The 27,793-nt window shown below is 40.1% G+C and overlaps 2 protein-coding genes across 7 annotated transcripts in view; both read right to left on the bottom strand.

Annotated features, from left to right (window-relative positions):
- otud7b (OTU deubiquitinase 7B) overlaps positions 1-17,071 on the bottom strand; it is a 50,685-nt gene extending 33,614 nt beyond the window's left edge. For all 5 annotated transcript variants that reach the window (XM_075466276.1, XM_075466279.1, XM_075466277.1 and 2 more), the window contains exon 1: positions 16,877-17,071. The gene's annotated coding sequence lies outside the window, so the exon portion shown is untranslated. The remainder of the gene's footprint in view (positions 1-16,876) is intronic.
- A 476-nt stretch (positions 17,072-17,547) lies between these two features.
- rbm8a (RNA binding motif protein 8A) lies at positions 17,548-23,847 on the bottom strand. 2 transcript variants are annotated; one of them, XM_075466829.1, is made up of 6 exons: positions 23,762-23,847; positions 22,873-22,932; positions 22,701-22,778; positions 20,101-20,237; positions 19,158-19,294; positions 17,548-17,992 (listed from the first exon to the last, which is right to left on the bottom strand). In XM_075466829.1, the coding sequence occupies exons 1-6, from the start codon at positions 23,826-23,828 to the stop codon at positions 17,944-17,946; spliced, it is 528 nt and encodes a 175-aa protein (XP_075322944.1). In that variant the 5' UTR covers positions 23,829-23,847; the 3' UTR covers positions 17,548-17,943. The 2 variants fall into 2 exon arrangements, with proteins under 2 accessions (XP_075322944.1, XP_075322945.1); XM_075466830.1 differs by having other exon boundaries at positions 23,768-23,847.
- Positions 23,848-27,793: the final 3,946 nt, after the last annotated feature.

Raw genomic sequence — 27,793 nt, 5'->3', positions numbered from 1 at the left:
GTCTATTAAAGTACAGTGGGGTCAATTTTTTACAAAATCAAGCTGTTGTCAGAAGCAGAAAGGACATAAAAACCTCTTTAACACTGAGAGAAGCCCTCAAATAGATGCTTTAAGATGAGAAACACTGATCAATTGGTCGGTCAATAAGGTGCAGAATCCAGTTTAGACTGCTTGTTCTAACTTTAAGGGGTTTGCAGGGTCCAGCTCCTATAATTTGTTGGATTAAACGGACCCTGAAGTACTCTGATCAGGGGTTGTTTTGGCTTTCTCTCCATCTCGACTCAGAAGAAATGAGACTGAGCTTTGGAGACTGTCGACCCATTAAATTTAAGATGAGTACACCAGTAAAAAACAGCTTAATTTGTTTTAATTTAACTTATTTCTCATTTATCTTGTCAGATTGGCTTTTATTTCAATTGTCTTGATTTATGTTTGTATCATTTTATCACTATGAAGCATTTTGTGCTGGAACAAGAGGTATTTAAATCCATTTCACTTACTTACACATCAAATGTACGCAGCCATACAGGCATAAGGTTCAGCTCCACGGAGCAGCCTTTAATCCATAAACCACAAAGTGCCCTGAACTTCCATCTCAATTTCACACATCCTGTTCGGTAACTCATAAACACAACGTTCTTAAAACACAAGTGCTGCGTCTTTAAAGCTTACTAAAAATGGACAACGAGCAGCAACATCAGTCTCTACGTTCAACAAAGACACAGGAACTGCATAAAGATGGCAGCAGGGAAAAGAGCAGCAGCCTCCACATTCATTTGTTTAAAATGTGTTTATGCTGGGAAATGTTGTTAGAAATGAAGGAAAATCAAAATCTGCAGCATCAGCCAAGAAATTAGCATCAGTAGGCATCGTAAGGCCTTTTAACAGTGACTGCTGAGTTCTTCTCAAATTGATTTTTTTTTAATTATTATTATTATTTTTAATTATTATTTATTTAGTCATGTATTATTATTATTATTATTCTTAGTTAGTAGTAGCATTTTTATTAGAATTGGTATTATTATTGTTGTTGTTAATCATTGTAAATATTAATATTTTTTTTTTGAGCAGCTTGACTAATATGAATTTCCCCCATTGGGGGATGAATAAAGTATTTTTCTATTCTATCGATGCTATGAGCCACCACTGCAGACTGATGTCTGATTTGGAACCCATAACCAATCTGTGCACGACTCGGACTGCTCCGAAACAGCTGCTTCAGCCACAAACACGTTAAAAAAAAAAACCAAAAAAAGGATTCAGTCTTGATGGTAACCTTCCAAGAATCCAGCAGCCTTATAAGGCCAGCTGATTGCATCACTGAATAAGCAAATATCAGCACTGTCCAAACTGCTTAATTGTGGTTTTCAGTGCTGGAAAAGAAGTCTGCTCAATGCTTACTGCATTGTGGTTTGAACTTTGGCCATTCGACAGCCTCTCCGAAGCTCTTTTTTTTACACACATGAACAGTTTTTGGACATTTTTCTTGTTCTTTAGTTGTCAAACGTTGACAACCTCACCCACTTAGTCCGACTCGTGTGAGTGCAACAAAGTCCTCAAGAGTAAGAAGTCTAAGAGAGTTCATAGAAACACTTTTAACACAGCCAGTGGGCAGCTGATCTTTATCTCCACAATATATTGACAAAGTAAAACAACTCTGACTTTGGACTCTGGACTTTCCAAACTTTTCTCAACAAAAAAGTGTGTATTTCACAAAGATGAAGCTTGCAAAGTTACAGATCCTGAGGGGTGTATTGTGCGACTTAGAAACTCTAAAAAGCGTTTGAAAGACGGCGAGTTTGCAGCGAACAATCCAAGTAAAACACCTGATTTCTGAAGGAAAGGAAAGCAGAGGAGGAAGACAAACAAAGGTGGGGTGGGACGGCTGTTCGTCAGCTGTCTTTATCTGTGGAGAACTGTAATCTGGTTACTGACTGAGCCGAGTGAGCCGAGGCAGCCGACACCGACTCATTACATAACACCAAGAGCTGCTGCTGCTGCTGCTGCGAAGACGACTGATCAATGCCTGAAGAGGACAGACATTTTTTCCCAAAGTTTCTTTCCTATCGATGGCACAGAATGATTATGGCTGTGTTCGAAGCCGCATACTACTCCTACTACTCATACTGACTTTTTTCCCGGATGCATACTAGATTCTCCGAAATGTTGGGTATGCATCATGAGGTTACTACTCATACTCAAACTACCCAAGATGCAACGTAACGTGACGTCGCCGATCGTCATTTCCTGTCAAAATGGCAGTTTCAAGCTAGCTACAACGAGGGTAGGATCACTTCCTGTTTTCAAAACAAAAGCACCAATTGTATGGTAATGGCTTTCCCTATGATAAAAGGCAACGGGTATTTTATTTTGTGAAAATAACAGGAAGTGCGTTGCTCACTGCGGCTAGCTTTAGTAGCGCTGAATTCGTGGGAACAAAACTGTAAACAGCCGGTATTTTGTCAGGTTTTCAACACGTTGGGGATCTAAACGACTACTTTCTCACCTGAAAATGTTTCAAATGTTGCTAAAGTTTACAGAGTTTAGATCTTAAGAGAAATCAGCTTCAGGCCAGCTGATTTCGGCTCGGGCAGCAGCAAAATGCATTGTGGGTAAACGCTCTGCATACTGTCTGATCGATGAGTATGTAGTATGTAATATGTAATATGTAGTATGCAGTATGTAGTATGCAGTATGTAGTATGCAGTATGAAAGTATGCAGTATGGAAGTATGTAGTATGTAGTATGCAGTATGTAGTATGCAGTATGGAAGTATGCAGTATGCAGTATGTAGTATGCAGTATGTAGTATGCAGTATGGAAGTATGTAGTATGTAAGTATGCAGTATGTAGTATGCAGTATGGAAGTATGTAGTATGCAGTATGTAGTATGCAGTATGTAGTATGCAGTATGTAGTATGCAGTATGGAAGTATGTAGTATGCAGTATGTAGTATGCAGTATGGAAGTATGTAGTATGCAGTATGTAGTATGCAGTATGTAGTATGCAGTATGGAAGTATGCAGTAAGTAGTATGCAGTATGGAAGTATGCAGTATGTAGTATGCAGTATGGAAGTATGCAGTATGGAAGTATGCAGTATGTAGTATGCAGTATGTAGTATGCAGTATGCAGTATGTAGTATGCAGTATGGAAGTATGTAGTATGCAGTATGCAGTATGTAGTATGCAGTATGGAAGTATGTAGTATGGAAGTATGTAGTATGCAGTATGTAGTATGCAGTATGTAGTATGCAGTATGTAGTATGCAGTATGGAAGTATGCAGTATGTAAGTATGCAGTATGCAGTATGTAGTTGCAGTATGGAAGTATGCAGTATGGAAGTATGCAGTATGCAGTATGTAGTATGTAGTATGCAGTATGTAGTATGCAGTATGTAGTATGCAGTATGTAGTATGCAGTATGGAAGTATGTAGTAGGCGGTTTCGAACACAGCCGTTATTGCGGCTCATGATGAATATGTCTATTAGCAGGGAGTGCTCCGGGTCATTTGGCCTTTAAAAAAAGTGCCTACGAGAGGATCTGCAGCCCCAGACTACAACATGCACAAAGAGATCAGAGCCCAAAGCAACCCAGAATCTGCTCAGTATAGCGTAATATTATTCTACAGAGCTGGGAGATGCTGTCTTTACTCATCACGGTTTAGCTGCGTTAGCAAACACTGAAGATTATACTCAATAGGACTCAACTGCAAACAAAAAAAAAATAAAAAAAAATGCTGAGCCTGTGAAGAGGAAAAAAACGCACGACATCTCCACCAATTTTGCCATTTCCTGCACCAGCAGTTGTTTTCAAGGGCAAGTGGATGCATCACAGGGATACAGTTAGGCACATCACTTTTCAAAGGATTGCATAATACGGAAGCACAGGATAAGGATTGCATTGCAGATTTCCCCCGACCCAAGATAACACGAGTGAAAAGGCCGCTTCAGTTCTCCTCCTCCTTTATATAATCATTAAAAACTAACGCATTCCAGGTAAAGAAGTAAAGCCAAAGATGCACAGTTACATGATAAACAGCACTAAATTAAGTCTGTAAACTGCTGCCTCCCAAGTTCTCCCAAGGAAGGAGCTCTCATTAATCAATACAGTAATTTGTAGTGTGACCATTTCCTTGGACAAAAGGTAACACACTAGTAAGCTGGTCAGTGGAGATAAATCAATAACCCCCCTCCTGAAGTGCAGTTAAACTGAACATCTACAAAGCTGCTAGTGACATGTGAATTATAGGAACAAGTGGGCCATTTCACGTCCATTAGCTCAAAGAAATGCTTCCTCATGTGAATCCAAGAGAGTTTTTGTCTTTATTGGAGCAAAGAATCTTGACCATCTTCTTCCCAAATAAGGACATTTACCACTTTTTCACTGCTTCACTTGGCCGACACTGCAAGAAGCGTCAAGTCGACCAAGTGTTCGTGTACAAGCAGGGAAAAGTTTTCATCTAAAACAGATAAAAATCAGCAGAAATTCAACTTTTCACCCCTGACAAAAGGCTCCTCCACCAGGTGTGGGTTTATGTAATATGTAAGACAACACCAGCCTGCACAAAACAGCTGATTCAGAGGTTCCACACCATGCCTGCCCTCACCGTGGCCATGCCATCGGAGCTGGTCGAGTCCAAAAGCTGTCATGTCATCAAACAAAAATCTGTTGCAGCCTCCCAAACCTGTTTTCTACGTGAGCCGCTTTGTTTCTCCACGAGAGCACAAGACAAACGAATAATTTAACTCGTTCGAACTGAGAGGGAAAAGATCTGCTACACACTGGTTATGTTAGCATTAAACTCCATGAGTCTCTGAAACTGATCTGGTCCTGATAGTTTGCACAATCCATGCAACACGAGGAATACAGAGAGAAAAAGACATTTATTAGGTTAGATAAATTCATGTTTATCACGTTCAAGTCACAAAATCCTTTCATCCTTGCATCTAAACCGGAGCAATAACAACCGTGTGTGCGTAGCTAGTAGCGCATATGAAGAATTAGCACCTAATCTGAGTTGCCAGAGTTAGAGCAACCTCTGGTTTGAGACCATTTGAAAATAATCCAATCCTAATCTCTGTTTAAACATAAAGAGGGGGGGGGGGGGGGGGGCATGCATCTGGATGTGAAAACACATGATGCATGTTGTTATTGAATCAATAACAAAATGTCAAAAATTGATTTTCTAAGTCTAATAATAAGATAATGGACACAAAATGGCTGCGTGAGCAATCCGACCGGCACCTTCTGCGTTTAAAGCGAACTCAAGGGAGCATACTTTGGCCTTTTTAGGAAGTTTAACTACAAATATTTTGAAATACGACAACCTTGACAGACCACACAACATGTTTTCACCAGGGAGAGGATGTAAACACCCTGTTAGAGCTGCCAACCAGAGGACCATCGAGCAAGCCGTGTCAAAGATTCCACCAAACTCTGAAAGTCAGAGCTAATTCTAAGCTTTATTCAAACTGAGAGACCAGAGCTGTTTGTGTTATTATCGCTAAGTTGCTATATAATGTCGCACCTCGTAGACATTTCTCTGACACAGTGATACAAACGGCAACAAATGTTATGCTGACGATGCCCAGCTCTATCTGTCATTCCCACCTGTCGACCACACGGTCTCTGACCGTCTCTCTGACATATCGACATGGATGAAAGCCCATCACCTCCATCCCAGCCAGACCAAACACACACCACAGCACCTGCATCCAAACTGAATCCCTCTCTCCTGCTCCATCAAAGGCAGCTAGAAACTTGGCTGTCATGATTGATGACCAGCTGACCTTTAAAGATCACGTTGTCATTTCCGGAATCACTTTCCCGGTTTAGCTCCTTCCTCTCAGAACAACAACGCCGCCATTTTTTAAAGAGTTTACTGTGTGCCGGTCAACATTTGGTGAAAATTATTTGCATTTCAACATCAACAAGCTCGACGGATAGCGACGGAGTAGCATACCGAGGCCTTTAGCCGCCCGCATCTAATTCAAGTCACTGATGTAAGCCCACAGAGTCCTTAATGGAACGGCTCCCATCTACTTGAATGCTCTCGCAAAGGCTTACGTCACAACTCGGTCACTCCGGCCGCCAAAGTATTGTCGTCCAGCAGCGCCTACACCACGCTGAAGACCATCCAGACTCTTTTGTTGTTTCCACAATAATACTGGGAATCGTGGAATGACCTGCTGAGCGCTACCAGAACAGAACGTCCCTGAATATCTTCAAGAAACTGTTGAAAACCCAGCTCTTAGGAGAGCATCTTCTACCCCAGTGTTTCCCACAGAATTTTTGGAAACTATGGGGGGGGGGGGGGTTAAATTCACGCGGCGTGAATTTGTGCGGCGTAAATTTGTGCGACTGCAGATTTTATTTTATTTGATTGATTTGCACACAGTCATTCAAATATAACAAAAAAAATACACAATAAAACACAACAAATTTAAAAAAAAGGAATGTGTGCTGGAGATGTCAGAAACTCTTGTGGGCTTATGAGGAAACCTCATCTTGTCATTAAAACCCAATGATAACAATTGTAATAGAAAATATTTACAGGTTAAAACTAAACTTCATGGAAAATATGAATGGATCATATACAGTGAGGACTTTTTGAGAAACTTGAAAAGGTTTTCCTTGATAACAAAGGGTGTGGGAAGTACACAATGAGTTCAGGAACACATCAGAAGTGGTTTGGTGTTGATATCTTTAAAAACAAGAGAGCTATTACAAAAAAGAAGTCTAAAATGGAATTAACTATGCACACTGAGTAAATGTTCTTCCTAAAATGATTTTTCTGGAAACTAAAAGACTGTGAAAGCTTTATAGTGAGTTCACAAACCCATCAGAAGTGGTTTGGTCTGCATTGGTTGAATATCCAGTGAGAACAAAACAAGGCGTTGCACTTTTGCGACGGTCCCTAAGCGCTCCGGCTGCCGTAGTTCACTTAGAAATATATTCGGCGCGGTTACTCTGATCTTTCAGGCTTACTTTGGTGAGTTGATAAAGCCTGTGGTATGTTAGTCTTAGTTTTCTGTAAATATTAATACCATCCTGAGGCTAATTGGTGCGGTTTTCGTGACGCTATTACAATTACAAAGCTGGAAAATAGGCGAATGTCGAATATAAAACCAACTTCACCCCGCTCCGCCTAGTCGGGATAGTTGAACCACACATGCGGGACGGATGAAACACCTTATTTTAAACAGAAACTATTGAGCTTACTATTTTTTTAAGCAACATACCGGACAACATACTAGTGTACTTGTCATTGCTCAAATTTCACATTATTTCTCATAATATAAATAGGTCAAAAAAATATGTTTGTCAATGAAATCACGATGATTACAGCTGACCTTTATGCACGCGCACCCACTGATCTATAACGTGTGTCAATTGTCCCGACAGCGACTAATAACACATAAACCTTTTTTGCCACTAAACTTCAAAACTCTGACATTGCACACTTTAGGACATGTTTAATTACTAATTCACCTGTTGTATAGTCATATTGGTTGGTTTTTGTGGAAATCGCTGTGTTTCCAAAAAAAAATAAATAAAAAAAATAAATAAATAAATCGCTGTGTTTCAAACGATTGGGATTCGGAAACTATGGCGGCCAAAAGGAAACTATGGCGGGCCGCCATAGTTTCCTCAATGTATGGGAAACACTGTACCCTGTACTTCCCTCTATGCCTGCTCTCCATCGCTAGCCTGGTGGTTTACTTCTATGTAGCTTATTGTTAGCTTTGATGTTAGCTGCATTCTTATATCCTTATTTGTAAGTTTGTAAGGACGGGAGATTGGACTGAAGACAAGTTTCGGTGCAATCTGTTGGTTTTCTTAGCTAGGAAATAGTTTTTGAATTGGCTCTATATGAATGAATTGGATCATTTTATAAATAATTATGATTACAATGAATTGAATTCCAATTGGCTTGAATTGGACTTTATTATTTAAGTGCGTTGAGATGACATTTGTTGTATTTGGCGCTATATAAATAAAAATTAATTGAATTGAATTAAGTTGCTTTGGATTAAAGCGTCTGCTAAATGCATGAACATAAACAACAAAACCGAACCTGTTGAATGGTCTAAGAAAGGAGGCGGGACACCTCTCAGAATCTTAATCTCACCATAACATGTGCATTTATCACATATGATAGCTTCTCACGTGCTCTAAACCAGTCATTATACTGCCCATAACAGGAGGATGTTCGCTGGAATTCTGTTATTTCTTCTTAGTGACTGATGTCTGCATTATTTCAACACAAGTATTCTGCTACAGTTTTAAATTGCTGAGAAATATAACCAGTTGACTCATTGCGTTATTAATAAAATTTACTGGAAGCAAATTAATCGTGGACCGTTTACCGAGTTGTATCACGGTGAGAGAAAGAAAAATGCATCCATGCTGCGTTGATAATAATCTTATAATTGTGTTGGAGTGCTCTGAATCACAGTCAATCAAACGGTGAGGTGCTTAGAGATTACTGCAGCTAATAAACACTGAACCTATGCAAAGAAATTAAAAATAACAACAGCTTAGAGCAAACATTTCAGCTCAGGAGAAGACTAAAGCTGGGGAATGCCTCCATAAAAGGACAATCTTCCATAGTTAGCATGAATGATTAAAGCATAAAAAAGCTCCTAACTCAAGAGATGAACCAGTGTTGCGTCTACACATAACAGACTAGAAATAAATCATTTTAAATTGGATCTTTAGGCACTTTGTTACCAGCAGCCTGTCACAAAGTCGCTTCATTTGTTCAACTAGAGGATTTCACCAAATATGCTGCATTAAATCTGAACCCAGTGCAGATTATTAACAGCAGTGAGAGTGTGGCTTCCTAAAGCGTACATCTACGTCTCTAAAAGTCTTTCGCTTCCTTTTTCTTGCTCCTCAAAACAACCACAAACCACACATTATGAGTCCAGTCCTTGTACCTGATGTGTTTTTTTCTTTGTTAAGCCACTTAACTCTGACCTATGAACCATTCAGGCAGGAAAAAGGCTCCTAACTCAAGGGATGAACCAGTGTTGTGTCCACACAGAACAGACAACTTAGCAAAGAAGCCGTTTTAAACTGGATCTTTAGGCACTTTGTTCCCAGCAGCCTGTCACAGAGACACATAATTTGTTCCCATTTCTTTAGCTGCATGTGTGAAAACCAGCAAAGATAACACAGTGTGACAGACAGAAAACAGGATTTCTGCAGCAACAAGGTGATTCCCAAAGAGCTGTTAGCTGAAAACTTGGCATATCTCAGCATGGTGTGCAGTGTGTCCTTAAAACATTTGAGGAAACTGGACAAGTGGAGGACAGAAGAAGAAGTGTCAGGCCTAAAGAACTATCTACAGCAGATGAACAGGATCTGAAAGTGATGTCCTTAAGAAAGAGGAAAACATCCAGCAAAGACCTGACACAGGAGCTGAGAGATGCATCTGGAGCTTCAGCTGATCCATCTGCTGTTGGCCCAAGCCTCATCAGAAATGGGCTCCATGGAAGGGTGGCTGTCAGGAAGCCGTTCTTAAGGAAGGGAAACAGGGAGAAAAGGCTGAGCTATGCCAAAGGACACAAGAAGTGGGCTGAAAATCAGTAGCAGCAGGTCTGATGGAGGGATGAATCCTCCCCAGAGCCCGGAGCTCAACATTACTGAAGCAGTGTGGGATCATGTTGGCAGAGAACGCAACAAAAGGCAGCCCACATCCAAAGAAGAGCTTTGGGATGTCCTTCAAGAAGCCTGGAGAACTATTCCTGAAGACTCCTTAAAGAAAGGACAGAAAGCTCGTCAAAGCAGTGCTGTGGATGAAAAAAAACAAAAAACAAACACATTATGAGGCCTGCTTCGTTCTGGCCTAAAACTACGGGGAAATTTAAAATATCTGTAGGACCCGAGAGATGGATCTGGATTATTTCTCTCTTTATTCTGGAAATATTCATTTAGGGAATTGTACATGTCTGAACCATATCTATATGGTTCTATATGGACATGATTTCAGAGTAAATGGGTCCCGGTCAGTGGAAGACGTGAGCGCGTCGTGGTTTCCTCCAGCTTAATGTGGACTTGTGCTGATATTTACTGGAGCAGCAGAGTAATAACAACTTAATCCAGCCGGCTGAACCGGGCAGTATTAGCTTCTGAGCCCGAGTGTTTATCAGTGCCTGAGCGCTGATGTCATGGGTTAGCAAAGCATGTGGCATAAATGTCTGAATCCACTGTTGCCTAAAAATATCCCACAGCAAGACACAACAAAGTTCTTTTTTTAAAGAAAGTTATTCATCTGATAACCACAGCACTACAGTGGACACAACTTTTCACAGAAAAATAAAAAAGGGACAAGCCGCACGTTTACTTCTTTATATAGATGCGTTTCATTTGAGAGCAGTTGTTAATTTCTGCCTCCCAGACGTTACTTTTCATATTTAGCCGACGAGTCAGCAGCCGAATGATTCATCTGTTAATGAAGGAAATAACCGTTAGACTAATAGAGAAAAAAACCTCATCGGTTTAACTCCCGACTCCCCACGTTGTCAGTTTTTGTGGCTCTCCTTTCTGCATTCACTCCTCCTCCTCTGCCCACTAAACTGGCCTCAGAGGCTCCTAATCTGTGCAGGGGCACATCGCTGCAGTAATCACCAGCAAAGCAGCGCTAATTAACAGCCACATGAAGCAGAGTCTTGTGGAGAGGGCTTCAGGGGATCATAAGTGGCATTCCCACATTCCTCACAGAGAGCAAAGCACATCGAGCACATTGTCAGCGTGATGGACAACTGAAACATCACAATACGAAACCAGGGTATTTCAGAGGGCAGCTTAAGCTAATCTGCCATCAATGCGCCACTGTTAAGATGTTGAAATCTGCACTAAAATAGCCCCCCCAAAATCAAGTCATGCTGAAGAGCATCTGCTGGAGGTTGTTGTTCCTCCTCTGGAGCTCAGCAGAACGGAGGCAGACGGGCGAACTGCTTCAGCAGGAGAACAGAATGTGTCGGTTTCAGTGTTTCCGACGGTTGCCAAACTAAACTCCAGACTGTGGGTGAGAAGTCCTCATTCGGCCCCATTGGCCTCCGGAGAGATTTTTAGCCTCTGCAATAGAAACACGAGCCTCTGCATCCATCTGAGCACCACCCACCAAATTATCAGACACCACCGCTGAGAGATTCAACTGTAAATGACCAAATGTGTCTTGAGATACTCATTGTGCGGCTCCTCAAGCTCTAATTGGCGGCTCGCACTCGCATAGTAGCTTATAACAATATGGTAACAATAACAATACATTTTCTCAAATAACATACAGTGAATACTGCACAGTATTAAGTATTTTTATTAAGTTTGCGTTTTTGTAGTATTAAGAATTTTTATTGAGGTGTTTCCTAAAGGGGGTACACTGTTAAACCTGGCAACACAGCCCGCTTAAATCACCTCACACTTGACCGCAGAGCACGCTAGCTCCTTTAGCCAGCGCGAGATGCGGGCACAATGGATCGGTTTTTAATCAAAAAGGGCAAAAACCAGCACAGAAACCATGCTCATCCTGAATGTCTCACTATGATTACAACAACAAACTACAAATACAACATGAAGAGAGTCGAGGAGATGCACGCCAGCTTCAGCTCATCCCAGTATTAAGGTAAATGTGGTCTGAATTGAAAATGTATTGGCTGTGTTGTTTCTTTTTTTGTTGGATGTTTTATATGTAGAAATTCATATTTGCAAAAGGGGACTTTAGTATGTTGTGGTAAAAGTGGCTCTTCCCTTGATTTTGCTGCCAATGTGGCTCTTGTGAAAACAATAGTGAGTATCGCTGCTCTAGAGTAATGATAATAATTAATGTAATGCTGCTGGACTGCGTTTCATAGAAGGAATAAATAGAAATAAGGACGTCACACTGACACTTTTACCTCTAACAGTGAATGTCACAAGGCGGGTGATGATGCCAAAATATCCCTTTTGTTTCAGATATAAACAATACGCTTATAAGTCACATTTTAAAGGCATGTGCGACGACTGCTTTAATCTATGAAGCCTCGAGGAACAGAAGACATTTCCTACACACTAACATGATCTTTGTCTGAGCGTTTTTACAAAAACTCAAAAAACAAAGACAGCTGCAGGAGGGAAAGGAGACTGCTTCCATGTGCTTTAACGCTTTAAACCAAATAGAAAAGTGATTAGCAACGACAACACTTCAGGGCAGGACTAAAGCTAAAGCCAACCAAGCCCGCTTGGATCTAAAGGTATTTGCAGGCAGGCGGTAACGACGCTCATGTGAATCCCCATGTGCTGCCGGGCCGGGCCGGGCCGGGCCGGGCCCTGGCCTGCAGCACAACAGGGCGACTTCACGTCACTCCCTGTGTGGAGTCATCCTGGTGACAGGAACCTCATTAGGGTCATGTGTGGGATTACTCCTGCTGTCCTGGATCAACAGGGCAGAGCTGGAAACAGCCACGTCACCTCGTCTGCGCAGGAAGCTAGACTTGTGTGTTTTCTTTCCCTCAATAGGCTGAATTAACATCTAAAATTATTATGTCAGGTAGCTGCAACTGAGATCTTACTAACCCAGGAACATTTCACCAGACATCTACCCATAGCATCCACAAGCTTGATGAAGGCGAAGAGAACTTTGCTCCCAAAAGAGGTTAAGATTCGATCATATCATCACACTCTGGATGTCTAGCTTTGATGGAATATGAACTGAAGCAGAAAGTGGGGGCAGGTCGAAAGCCTTTGATCAGAGCATTTAACATTTTCCTGCTTTTGACTGCGAGCGAGCACTAAAATAGCTCCACATGGCTAGCTAGCGCTGGCAGCACCCTCAGGCAGGCCGTCCCTTCAGAGGCAGCAGATACGAAGCAATCTTTGTTTTCTCCGCAAAGACCATCGCGTCATCCATCGCCAGAAGGAAGACGCGCACGTCCAGTCGTCCACTGGACCAAAGAAAGAAACACCAGAAAGAAAAATGTTGGATAAATCCACACATCATAAAGCAGCCGGGGGGGGGAAAAGACTAAATTAGCTGTCATACGTGACGTTTCGAGCACCGGGCTCGTTCAGACGGCTGGATTACTGTCATGTAATGTGTTGCTCTCGTATCTCAAATGTCTTTTACAATCATTATTTAGCTTCAAACCCGTGGACCACTTCCCTTTCAAGTTGTTCTACAGACTGCTCACAAGAAATAAAGCTGCTAGCATCTCTGTCGATGCTCGCCATTAAGACGAATCTATACACAGCGTGTGCCGTTTGGGATGATATCACAATTACTGCTGAGAACGTGACGCCCGGCAGCCACAGATGGACAACGTGAGCTCAAACCTGCATCATCTGAAGACAAACCTGTCATCTCTTCAAAAAAAATCAAACAGAAGTGCAGAGAAATCACTAAATTAAATAGTACTTCTTATGGTATTAAAGTATTTTTTCCCCCAACTTGTGTTAATTTGACCAAAGTCGATTCTAATTCCTCCCTCTGTAATGAGTGAGTAAGTAAGGATGAGCAGCAGAGAGTAACTGATACAACAAGCTCTCATTACCTCAGCTTCTGCAATGGGAGTGGCGACTCACGCCGTATAATGGCCGCTCAACCGGTAACGTGAAGCTATGCACCACCTCGTCTCATTCCTGCTGCATGTCTAATTGGCAACAACTTGATAATTGTGTGAATTATCTGCACAATCGCACAGCAGCTCATATCCACCGCGTGCAGCTCAAAGTCGAGCAGCTGCAGGTAGACGGCTCGGTTTTAGGTTGCTCCACCGCCACACAAACGGCCCTGAGCATTTCGCCGGGTGCTGTGTCACAAGACTGGCAGGCAACCAGCCATCCCAGGGAGGGTGGGGCTCCAAAGAGTTTTAAAAGTCGCTGTCTGGACAGAGAGACAAGCCACCTATTGATCTCCGCTTCTCTGTGGCAGCGTGGAGACTCATTTTCTCTTTCGTGTCGCGTCTGCTCCTGTCCCGATGATCCAGGATATTTCCTGATAAATGCACAGATGCATCTCAACATACATGTAGGTTAGGGGTCTTTTTCTTTTTAATCTTGACAGTAGTGAAGTCTGGAAAGCGCTCTTAAAAAAAAAGTGAGTTCTAAGCTCAGCTAACGCCTGTGGTGTACACCCCACACAAAAGTCTAACATTTGTCCTACTAACCTCAAGAAGCACTCATCTACTTACTTATTAATCTGACCATGTTTTAGAAATCCTATGGGAAAAGCTTCCACAGCCAAATGGGCCCGGTTCGGTAACCGACACAGTATCCATGACACAGACATACAGAGACAGCGAGCAGCTGTTGGGGGAACCCGGCAAGACAAACATTTAAATTTTAATACCCTTAAGAAAGCGCGGCTGGCTCGTGAAACACCGGCTTCAACCAAGACAGTCACAACAGCCAAGAGTGTCCAAGTCTATGACACCATATTACGGATAGAAAAAGTAGTAAATACGATGAAAGACTTTAAAATACTCAATAAAAACCTGTAAAACTAACTGCCAGCTTTGTGATACTTTAATTTGCAACTCATACGAGTTTATTGCTGCTCTGCTCTGCTTCCAAACGTCTCACAGACACTTCGAATAAGGCCCATGACAAACCTTTTTTACTTTGAAGTGTTTATTCATTACTTATTTTGAATCACAATGAGCACATTTTACCATCCCCTTCATCTGTGTCATCCTCAGCAAAAAAAGCTGCATATTAAAACCCAGTATATTTGAATACCGGTGGAGATTTCTGTGCGATATGCAGCAAACTCTCAGCCACAAATTTACATCAGGATCAACAAAGTCAAACGGTTCGTAGAAAATCTAACTGCAACAGGTCGGCAAGCAAATGAGGTCCGTTTTATTCAGTCAATTCTCGTGTATTTCAGTTTAAAACACGCAAGAATTCACAAACTGATTCCAATCTTTAAAGTACTTCTGAAGGAGAAAAAACTGAAAAGTATGGGTTGAAATCTGTATTTGCTCACGGTGCTCTTAATATAACGTATTTCCTGGAGTGTTGGAGGACTCGCCTCGTGCAATCTGACATTCACACCCCTGACATAATCTTCCACTCAGTGTACGTGGTGGATGCTGGAGCTGACAGGCAGCTCAAATAAATAATCCAAGGAGTTCACACTGTGCACAAATCATCGGATGGACTATCTGTTAAAGAATAAATAGTGTCTTTTAGTCTTTGCAGCTGTCAAGTGATGTTTCCGTCCTATATTTCAAGCATCGTCTGCTGGAAAGAGTGAGAAAAGGTTCGGAGGAGAGGGAGACAGATCCATTTCTTTTCCTCGCAAGCTTATAGAAAAAGCAGTAACCAATGTTTGATGAAGTTCATCACTGCCGGTACATGTGTTCACAGACTATTGCTGTTCAACGATATAAGCAGTCCCCTTCAGGCAATGCAGTAAAAAAAAAAGAGCGTATACCAATGTCCTACTTCTGTTTCTGACCGGCAGCCCGGGTGTCTCAGTAAACAAAAGCATCCGCAAAAACAGGATCTGAATAATTCACACCCATGTGTAACTCAATCTTCTCTGGAAATGATGGTAAATAAGTCTCTCAGTTTGAGCTTTAGCACGACGCAGTGAACCAAATGACCATCCAGCACAGGGAAAGCAGTCACTCATAATGTGGGCAGCAAGCTTTGGAAAGACCCGACTCAATCGACCAAGTTAGCACCTTCGGTTTAACTTAATGAACCGAGGTCGGGAGATACATGTGAGTGAGTGTAAACAGCTACTTCTGGCAATTTCCCGCTAAGCTGGTGCTTTAAATAAACGTTACATCACAGTTGCACCTTAAATACAAAGCCACCCTGCCACCTCTTTATGTGCATGACGTTATATTTTGGTTGTTTTTGGTGACTGAATAAACAGAAAGTGAGAAAATATACACGCGTTATTCAACGTTTACACTGTTACTGTTGAAACCGTATAAAGCTAAATACTGAACACATCACAGCAGCTTTAAAATCTTTACTATGGCTTCCAGTCAGTCACAGAATAGATTTTAAAAGCTGATGGTTTACAAATCCCAGAACGGTTTAGGCCCAAAATACATCTGTGATGTGTTCAGAGAATATAAACCCAGCAGAGCTCTTAGATCCAAGGACTCAGGTCAGCTGGTCCAGTCCAGAGTCCAGACTAAACATGGAGAAGCAGCATTTAGCTGTTCTGCTGCAAACAAGTGGAACAAACTGCCAGTGGAGATTAAACTTTCACCAAATGGAGACATTTTTAAATCCAGGTTAAAAACATTTCTGTTCTCATGTGTCTATGCATGAAATATATTTTAACTTATCTGGGCTGCTGCTTGTTTTTAAATTCATTTAAATTATTTTATTTGTTTCTCTTTATATTCTTTTATGTATTTTTAATGCTTCTTACACTCCCTGCTGCAATGTTTTTATTTTATGTGAAGCACTTTGAATTGTTTTGTACATGAAATGTGCTATATAAATAAATTTGATGATTTGATAAATGTTCAGGAACTAATTCAGTCTGACAGAGAGCAAACAGATGCATCTCAGTGACACTGAAATGTTGCCTCTGAGCAGGCTATTATGGCTATGACCACTCTTTGAAAAATCAACGAACAATACACATGCTTACATAAACGCATTTGATGCGTACAAACGCAGGGGCTGATGCACCGTTTTACACACAGCCCTCCTAACTTTATTTGCACGTATCGGAAAGCATGACTTATTCCTTTATGGCTTACCCCAATATGTGCATGAAAGCTCCACGCAAAGAAGTAACGTATGTTTTTTCAGTTAGTAGTCCAAACCGTTACGTTTACCTAGCAAGTGGCTACTTCCAGCCTGGCTAATCAGAAGCTAACGTTAGCTAACGCTTGTAGCTGTAGTATCCTTTTACTGCTTACCTTTAGCGGCCTCGCAGATGTTTCCATCGTCCCATTTGTGTTTTCCTGCTAGTACCGACTCATAAATATCATTTACACTGACAAGATAGACGATTTCTAACTTTTTAACATCTTCACTGGGGGGGAACTAAACGTAAAATCCCAAACCGGACCACCACCGACAAAGTAATTTCTCCACCAATTACAACAACAACGTCAAGCAAGGGTTTAGCCCCGCCCCCCACGAAGGATGAGCCAATCACAGAGCGGGGAGTTTTTTTTCCATCGACGTCGAAGGTAACCAATGGCCGTTCTCGAAGACTTTGAGTGACGTGCCTGACAGGGTTTAGGCCCGCCCCCCGCGAAGGATGAGCCAATCACAGAGCTAGGAGTTTTTCCATCGACGTCGACGGTAACCAATGGCCGTTCACGAAGACTTTGAGTGACGTGCCTGAGCAGAGTAAACACCAAATGAGAGCGACGCAGAGTAAATACGTCGCTTGCCAATTGGCTGCAATAAAAAAAGGTTTTCTCCCGAGTAGCCTATGAGTGTGGAACTCAAGCCAGAGTGGCAGGTGCTTTGAGGGCAATAAAAAGGTTGGGGCGTCACCATTGACCGGGTGAGATCATCCAGGATGATGTAAACTCTACGTCATCGGCAATGCTAAATAAAACACAACAGGGCACACACGTTAACCTTTTAAAAACTTTAATGTTTACCAGATAGTAAAAAAACAAACAAAAACAAAACATTCCATCAGAATAAAATGCACTCGACACTGAGCAAATTCAAACATTTCGAGGGAATCTCAGAAACTATAAAACGTACGACCCAGAGGTTGTTATAACACAAAGCTTCACGAAGAGATTCACATCACTTCCTGTTTGATGGAAAACCAGCATATGCAAAATACAATAAAATGCAAATACCGTTTTAAACCAATTTATTGTCTTGTCTCAATGTTTGTAGTCACAAATGTAGATGCTGTTACTCAGAAATATTGTACAAAAAAAAAAAAAAAAAACCAGAATTAGCTTCCTCTAAGAAGATGATGTCATGACCACGACATGACGGACAACACCGCCACTCAACGCCGTCTCCTGTCGGGACTTCTGCTACGCCTCCGCCCGCCAGCCCTGGGACAAAGACATACATTTAGTTTAACCCCAATCCCTGATAGGGGACACTTTTGTCCACTTGGGGTGTACTTTCTCCTCTAATTTCACACTGTAGATAGTGATACTCATCATATTTGGTCCAGTTGTGCATTTTTGACTATTTTTTTTTATTTCAAACAAACATCATATACACTGCAATTTTTCATTGTGTAGAAAAAAAACATCATATTAATATTTTTTTTTACACTTTTTTTCATAAATCTTTTATTCCAATTCAGTTCTGATTATAACTACCAAGTTTTCAATTTTTTATTTTTTTTAATTAACCCTTTAGATGCCAATTTGAACTTTTTAGTCCAAATTTTAAGCCTTTAGGTGCCAGTATTTTCAAAATATGGAATGCAAAGTGGAATTATTGAGTAGGGATAATTATGGTCTGGGATATGTCAATGATTAGCAACAATATTGATTTTTAGGGATTTTTAGTTTTTTGTTATGCCTGATTTAAAAAAAAAAAAAAAAAAAAAAACTCCTTAATTTCTGAAAAGGGACATTTTTGTCCCCTTCTAAAATGATCCCCAAAATACCATGTTAATATTTTTTTCCACTTTTTTTTCATGAATCTTTTCTTCCACTTCAGTTCTGATCATAACCACCAAGTTTTCAATTATTTTTTAAAAAATTAACCCTTTAAATACCAGTGTATATGAGGTAAACATCAATTTCTGTAAAAACACACAAAAACTGCTGTATTTTCAATGTGTGCAATTCAAAGTGAAATATGCTATGGGGGATTATTAGGTTGGGAATATGTCATTGATGAGCTACAACATCAGTTTTATCAGCTTTTTAGTTTTTCTGCAATGGAAGATTACAGAAACAAACAAAAAAAAGCGGGAAAAAAAATATTAACATATGATGTTTTTAAGTTGTTTTAAAAGGGGACAAAAATGTCCCCTTTCAGAAATTAAGTTGTGTTTTAAATCAGGTATGACGGTTAAAAACGAGACAGAATAAGCATGAACTATTACTAAAAAATATAACAGAGGTTGGGAGATAAGAATAAAATCAAATATCACTAATAGTGTCTCCACCCCTCTTTTTTTAAATGGTGGTTAAGTGGTTTTGTCTTTCTTGAAAGAGTTAATGCATACAGTTGAATAAACCCTGCTTGAAGCCTCACCTTCTCTTGCTCTTTGGAGGCCCTCTGACAAATGCCCAATCTACACTGATAGGCTGGCCCATCATGTCCTGAGCATTGAGCCCCTCCATGGCTGCCTGGGCTTCTTTGTACGTCTCATACTCTACCAGAGCATAACCCTGAGGACAGATGTCACAACAGAACATGGGTTATTGCACAATTATGAACATACAGCTTTAGTTTCTTACAATTAAAAAGGAAAAAACACAGTCTAGCCAAGCTGCAGAAACGTCCTGCTGAAACAGTGTGAGATTACAAGGAAAATTCAGTAAATTCTTTACATTTTGGGGGTATATACACACACACTACACATTTTAAGTCTCTGAAGCAACAAATAGAAAACTGATAAGGTGCATAAAGTAATCATGTTCATCTTAAAAACAACGGAATGAAAACGGAAAGTCAATGTTTCCAAGTTGGTTTGTTCTTGCTCCAGAACTAACACAATGCTGCCACCTTGTGGCGGAAAAGGGCAAAAAGTCTATTGCACATCTAAAAGAGCTAAAGTATGTTCTCAGACTAAATTGGAATACCACACATTTCTAGAGATTTGCAGAGTTTTTGATAACCTTACAGGAAGCGCTCTTGTGAAACAAAAATAGAAAAATAGAAACCAGCTGAAATTATTTGTAAAGAGATTAATAGCTATGCCCATTTTCAATCAATTCAACACAGTGGGATGCAAAATATTGGGCCTAATCTGCCTTTATTACGCTGGACTTCAGCAGCATTACACCATCAAAGGCTTTCTAACCTGCACTGTTAATCGGCAGAAGAACGTTTAATGATATTTAAGTAAATAACTGTGGCTCTGCTGTTACAAGAGGAAAAAAAAGAGGTGCAAATGAACTCTGTGTAAACACCCACTCTTTGAAATTCATGGCACAGAGAGACATAATCATGGAATCGTGGTCATTCATCTCACCTTCAGGTAGCCTGTTCTACGGTCGAGGTTGAGATGAAGGTTCTTGATTTCTCCGAACTCTGAAAACTTGTCGTGGATGTCTTCCTCTGTGGCCTCCTCATGCACGCCCGTCACAAACAGAATCCAGCCCTCCACAGCTGCAGAAAACAAAAAGGCACATTGGGTCAAATTTTAAGCTCTCATGTACCAAAACTGTGTTTAAGTTGGGCGGTATGACCAAAAATACATATAACGGTATTTTTTCACGGTGTCACCGTTTCACTGTATTTTTTTTTCATGCATAATTAGGTGTTCACAGCATTTTCTACAGATTGAGAACAGAATTACTGCAGTATATTAACTTAGGATGGTCTATTTTACCGTCATACAATGACGCCCTACAAAATGATGCTGTTTACAAAGAAGTGCTACTCATGATTCTAATGAAGTGAGGAATCGGAATGCAAACACAATTGCAGTCAAAATACAGAACTTTTACTGTGCAAATGTCAAACATCTTTTATGAAAATCAATACAAAAAAGTAGTGCAACTTGCAATAATTATATTTTTGCATCAATATGAGGTATTCACATTCAAATAAATGAGGTAGATTCACGTTCTAGCTCTAGCAAACGCGTCTTGAAGTGACATTTGGCTCGACTTTTCTTTTGCTTTCCCCGTGTTACCTGCTGATGTGGCGGGTGCTGACCTTAACTTCATGCATTCTGGATATTCTAAGACATGCTTACGGCTAAGGTGATGGAGCAAATTGCTCGTGTTGCCACCTCCAGCGACAACTGTAGCCCGACAACTAGTGGTGCAATTGAGCCGTGATCCGTTCGGATCAATTATTTCGGTTCGGCACACACATGATCCGCGGATTGATTTATGAAAAAATAAATAAATAATTGTGCGCATGTATTCTGTGTCTGTTCAAGCTACTGGATCCTAAAATTTCCCTCGGGATTAATAAAGTATCTATCTATCTATCTATATTCAGTCCTCACACAGCCGTTTCCCTTCCTGCTAGTTCCAGGGACAGAGCTACTTTCCACGCTCTGGGTAAAAGTCTGCATTTGCAGCGACATCACCCCGGTGTTTCACTGACAGGAGTGAAACCGAAAGCGGCTCAACGACCGCTCATCACCGCGGCATTTAAGCAGCCCCTTCCTTCACAATCCGACCGGGCTAAAGCGATCACAAACGCTATCGGTGTGTTTATAGGTGCAGACATGAGGCCATATTCAGTTGTGCAAAACAAGGGCTTTAAACACATGCTGAACGTGCTCGAGCCACGTTACGACATCCCGTCACGCACCCACTTCAGCGAAAAGATTGTGCCAGATCTTTATGAGCAGGAGAAGAGAAAAGTTGTGGATTAATGGTCATTGGTCCATGTTTAAAGGAAGGAGATATGCCTTTTTATGTTGCACTTTAAGTTGATTTTCTATATTTCAATTTAATAATTTAAAAGTGTTGATAAACAAAACGACAAAACATTTTTATTTGTCTTGTCTATTTTTATTTTTTAGGTGATCCGAAAAATGAGCCGATCCGTGACTCTGATCCGAGGAACGGTCCGAACCTTGAGTTTTTTGATCCGTTGCACCCCTACCGACAACACTTGCATAAAATGGTTGTTTGGTCGACGTCGGATTTTTTTTTAAACCAAGAAACTTCCAAACTACAGACGCGGCTCCTTTTTTTGGCACAAGTTCTTCTGTGTCAGCATGTTCTACTAGTTCTGCAGCTTCGATTTCGGAACTTTCCATGTCTATCCTATCCACCTTCGCATAACGCAAGTGCTTATTACCAACTCGCACCCATAGACAGTAAACATGCGTGTTTAGAAGCGCAACACTGAAAAGGGTCCCGTCTCAAACAATGTCGCGCGACGCAGCGTTCCCCCCGCTGTGTAATCAATTGTGTATGGCGGTATATTAAAAAATCCTATCATAACGAAATTATAAACCGGTATTCGGTGTGAACCGGTATACCGCCCAGCACTACCATACACCACAATATAGGGCTGAGCGCTGAGGTCATATCATTGTGTTTTATTTTACTAGTTTAATGTTTAAAAAAAGAATCTAATTTCTGCTCCAAAAACGTTTTAAACGTCTCACGTTACCACCAGCAGCTGGTTAGCTAGCAGGTTGGATTGCTATCTTGTTTTGTATTTGAGCAGCAGCCAGCTGGTCAGAAAATATCACACAGATGAAAAACTGACGTTGAAATGATTAAAGACTCTTCTCCTCCATCCTCCTGCCTGAGTCCCCATTTCTACAAAAAGTACCTGGAGGAGAGAGGCTGTAGGAGGAGCCATGACTGAAAATGTACAGGTGCTTCCTTTGTAGAAGTTTCTTCAGTGTATCACTTATAAGAGGGCCGTGGCACACTAAAAGATTTGCTGCTCGACCAGACATATTTTAGGAGACTCATTTTGGAAAGCAACTTATATTTGATTAGCCTTTTTATTTCAGTTCCTTATATTCAAATGAAGGGGCGTGGCTATCTGTGTGGGGCAGGTTTGCACACAAAAACAGAACTGATAAAATAAGTTAATTCACGGTGAAGTCTACATTTAAAGCTAATTTAATTTGTGAACTGCAGAACCTACATCTCTGAGGACCTGGTTCATCCCCGTCTTGTTCCACAGTATCGTAGTCCTCCTTGGTTCTGGACCGAGCTCCCTCGTCTGGAGACCACAAACAGAAAATCTTTAAACACTGGCAAGACAAACAAACTGTACTGCAAGAACAAAGCAGAACATCACAAAGGGGGTAACTCACCTGAGCCAAAGCCGCGACCTTTCCTTTTCTTGGCTTTTTCTTTCAGCTTGTGGATGCTCTCTAAGGGGAAAAAGATCAAATAGGGGCATTAAGATGATGTAAATGTACTTTATATATAGAGCCCTTTACAGACAATCCTTAGTGCTTTACAGCAGGTAATAAATAAAGAGAAGAATAAGTAAAAACAAATAAAAACAATAAAAGAACAGTGAAAGCAATAAAATACAACAAAATCAAATAAGATAAAAGTGCCATCATGCTACTTGGTATTAAAAGCAATGATGCTACAAGTAATATTCATCTACAACCCACAGTAAAAAACAAACCATCATTTATTTATTAATTATCACCCACTTTGAGTTAATTAAGTAGGAAAGCTATCTTTCTTTCATTACTGGTAAGTAAACCTAACGGGGAATGTTTATATCAAGTGTAAAAAACTGTTAGCAACAGTTAGCCTAGGTGTTAGCTAGTTGACGAGATTACTGTGCACACGGCGGTTTTTGTGCGATTTGAGTTACATTTGACTTACATTATAACTGGTTACGTTAGCTGTAAAACTTTCAAATATATATTTCAACCAGCGGACGTTTACGTGTTCTTTATGAAGCGGCTTTTGGGGCTTTCGATTGCACATTAGCCACAGCCTAGCTAAGCGGCTAATGTGCATAGAGCATTCGAATGAACAAACTGTGCGCTGTTAGCTCAGTATTAGCCTATTAGCCTGTTAGCTCAGTGTTAGCCTGTTAGCATTCGGGCCTTCTACCACGCAGTCGGGCTGTTTTTGCATTTTCCGCCACGACCACCGCGAACTCAGTCTCGAAATTCACAGAGTACGTGGACGCCGGAGTTATGCATTTACCACTACACGTATAAGTAATATCAATACCATCACCATCCTCATCCATAGGAAAGTCCTCTCCTCCCGCTTCATGAAGGTCCAACACGTCCGCCATGATGTCTCTGTGTATACGACTGACTACGCAATGTGCGTACGTAGAATGTGCAGGATCCCAACGGATGTAGACGGTTGGCGTAAATCTGCCGCAACTGCGTGAGGACCAAAATCTCTGAGGAATGTTTTCCAACATCTTGTTTAAAGTATGCCACGAAGAATCCGTCCACATGATAACATATTAGATAGGATTTATTTAAATATATATATATATATATATATATATATGTATATATGCTTTCAGAACAGGTTACATTGCCCCCTCTAGTGGTCAGACTCAGAAACATCACATCTGAAAGAGGAACCCTTTGATTCACTGATGAGTGGACCTATAAACTGCTAATTTTTTTCCCCATTCTGTTTATTGATTTTCTCATTTTAAATGACCAACATACAAACATGTATAACAACAACCCCCCCAACAAGGTCCTTAGCAAAAGTACTAAAAAAAAATATGTGAATACATGTAATTCAAAATAGTAATAATAATAATAATTATAATAATAATAATAATATATATATATATATATATATATTAGGGCTGGGCAACGATTACAATTTTTAATCCAATTAATCACATGATTTCCCTGATTAATCGCGATTAATCTTATTTGTATGCAAAATCCAAAAATGAATTCAAAAGTAGTGTATAGCTTTTAGCATTTAGCTTTATTTTAAATGTGCTGCCATATGAATGAAAGTGCCATAACATTTGTTGTGCAAACACACTTTTAACATCAGCATCTTTCTGTAGTTTTTATGTAGAAGCCTCGCTCCACTGTCTGTTTCCTTGAATGACTTGCTGCTATCAGTTGTGTGTTTTGCCTTTAAGTGATATTTTAGACTGGAACTACTACGCTGAGAAGACAATTCAACTTGGCAGTGTTTACAGATGACTTTGGTTCTGTCGACTCCGCCGTCTGGAAGAACTTTAAAATGAAAATGGCCGAGTAAAAGTTCCGTACCCTTCTCCATGTTTGGTGGATCCGCCGATTACTTTCTTTTCCTGTTCCACAGCAGACAGCAGCAGACTTTTACAAAATAAAAGACTGTGAGCAACAGACTTTTACAAAATAAAAGCCTGTGAGCAACAGACTTTTACAAAATAAAATAAATAATAAAACCTGCGCTAATGCGCGATAAAATACGCCCAGCCCTAATGTGAATACATGTAATACATAATAGTAATAATAATAATAATTATATATATATATATATATATACACATATTAAAATAAATCAAAGAGAGAAAAAAAAGACATTAAAATAAACAGCAATCAACTGTCATCTGATCTTTGTTCATAAGAATCATTCGGCAGATTGTCCATAAAACGCAAAAAGAGTGTTTCGTCACGTCATTAAATTCCTCAACTTTACCTCTTAGAATGTATGTTAGCTTTTCCAAAGCTAGGTGTGAGGACTCTTTTAAGCACTGGGTGGGATTGGGACTCTGAACATCTTTCCACTTTAAGGCTATTACTCTCTTGACTTTCTTTTCTTTGCATTTGCCACAAAGACCTTAGGATATATATGCAACACTGGGATTGTACATTCCGGTCGGTAATCTTGAAATCAAACAAAGTGTCTCTTTCCAAAATTCCTGGAGCTTCCTACATTCCCATATACAATGCAACAAAGTGCCCCTTTCTATGTTACACTTAGGACAATTGTCTGGAACACTGGGATTAAAATGATTTAGCTTAACGGGAGTAATGTAAGTTCTAAAGAGCCATTTGTATTGTAGTAGTCTGCCTCTTGTGTTAATACTCTGGGTTTGGGCCAGAAGACACGCCTTCTCCCATTCCTCTGTGGATATATCGAGCTGTGGATCATTCCTCCAAGCGGACCAATGAGAACGGGAGCTTTCCCTCGAACCATCTAAAATTATGTTATATAACTTTGATAATAAAGCTAACGTTTTTAAAGCAAACTTTATTGAAAAGTCAGACGTTACAATTAGTGAAAACACAGAACTTTAATATAATACAATACAATGCCAGGGGGGTCACATTTTACAAAACAGTGACAAATTAGCTCATAAAAATGTTATATAAAGTGCACAGCTCTCACGTTTGTGACATGTTCGTTTGTTTCTGTTTGTCTAGCGGTGTCGTCCTTCCGGTTCAAAGGTCGGACCAACATTCCAATCAGTGACGATTCATGTCAAATCACACTGTCCCTTTTTCCCCCATAAAATGATGTAAGTGTATCGAATCGTATTGAATTGTATCGAATTGTATCTTATCGTATCGTATCGAATCGTATCGAATCGTATCGTATCGAATCGTATCGTATCGTATCGAATCAAATCAAATCAAATCAAATCAAATCAAATCGAATTGTATCGAATCGAATCGCATCAAATCGAATCGTATTGAATTGTATCGTATTAAATGGTATCGAATCATATCGTATCGTATCGTGTCGTATCGGATCGGATCGCATCGAATCGTAGTGTACCGTATCGTATCGAATCGGATCGTTTTGTATTGTATTGTATCGTATCGTATTGAATTGTATCAAATCGAATCGTATCGAATCGAATAGTATCGAATCGTATCAAAACGTATAGAATTGAATTGAATCGAATTGTATCGTATTGTATCGTATCGTATCGTATCGTATCGAATCGAATCGAATCAAATCAAATCAAATCAAATCAAATCAAATCAAATCAAATCAAATCAAATCAAATCAAATCAAATCGAATTGTATTGAATCGTTTTGAATCGTATCGTATTAAATGGTATCGAATCGTATCGTATCGAATCGTAGCGTACCGTATCGTATCGAATCATATCATATCGTATTGAATCGTATCAAATCGAATCGAATCGTATCAAAACGTATAGAATCGAATCGAATCGAATTGTGTCGTATCGTATCATATTGAGAAAGGCCCTTTAAAAAAAAAAGTATTATTATTACATCAACAGAATTTCAGGTTTCCTCTCCCAAAAAGACCAGGAGAAACTCATCCATGCATTCATCTCCAGCAGACTCCATCATTGTAATGCTCTTTTAACTGGACTTCCCACAAAGAGCATTAAGCATCTGCAGCTCATCCAGAACGCTGCTGCTGGAGTTTTAACCCGGACTAAGAGATCTGAACACATCACAGCAGCTTTAAAATCTTAATCTGGCTTCCAGTCAGTCACAGAATAGATTTTAAAAGCCTGCTGATGGTTTACAATCAGTGATATGTTCAGAGAATATAAAGCCAGCAGAGCTCTGAGATCCAAGGACTCAGGTCAGCTGGTCCAGTCCAGAGTCCAGACTAAACATGGAGAAGCAGCATTTAGCTGTTATGCTGCAAACAAGTGGAACAAACTGCCAGTGGAGATTAAACTTTCACCAAATGGAGACATTTTTAAATCCAGGTTAAAAACATTTCTTTTCTCATGTGTCTATGCATGAAATCTGCACGATATCTTTGAACTTATCTGGACTGTTGCTTGTTTTTAAATTCATTTAAATTATTCTATTTGTTTCTCTTTATATTCTTTTATGTATTTTTAATGCTTCTTCCACTCCCTGCTGCAATGCTTTTATTTTATGTAAAGCACATTGAACTGTTTTGTACATGAAATGTGCTATACAAATAAATTTGATTTGATTTGATTTATTATTTTTATTAATTAAAGATAATGGCGGTTCTACATAAGTCTTACTTTGAAATTGTATGAAGCTTCTAATTTATGAGTATTTAAAAAAATGTTTCCAGGGAAGAATATATTCATCCACCAGCTGTTCAAATGACATTAAACTATGATCAATAAGTAAATCTTTCATTTTACTTATCCCCACTGTTTGAAACCTGCGTCTTGCCTCCCAGGTTTATCATTTCCCCAGATAGGAGTGAAGCATGATAGTTTAATGTTTTCCTTTGTTATTCAGTTTGATCTGGTACCAGCCTGAAGTTTCTTTTAAACACCTTCTAAGAACAGATAAGAGCCGACCTGAAAT

The sequence above is a fragment of the Odontesthes bonariensis genome, chromosome 5, assembly GCF_027942865.1.
Source record: "Odontesthes bonariensis isolate fOdoBon6 chromosome 5, fOdoBon6.hap1, whole genome shotgun sequence".
Taxonomy (NCBI): domain Eukaryota; kingdom Metazoa; phylum Chordata; class Actinopteri; order Atheriniformes; family Atherinopsidae; genus Odontesthes; species Odontesthes bonariensis.
Note: the sequence above shows the minus strand (reverse complement) of the source record. Positions and strands in the feature narration are given on the sequence as shown.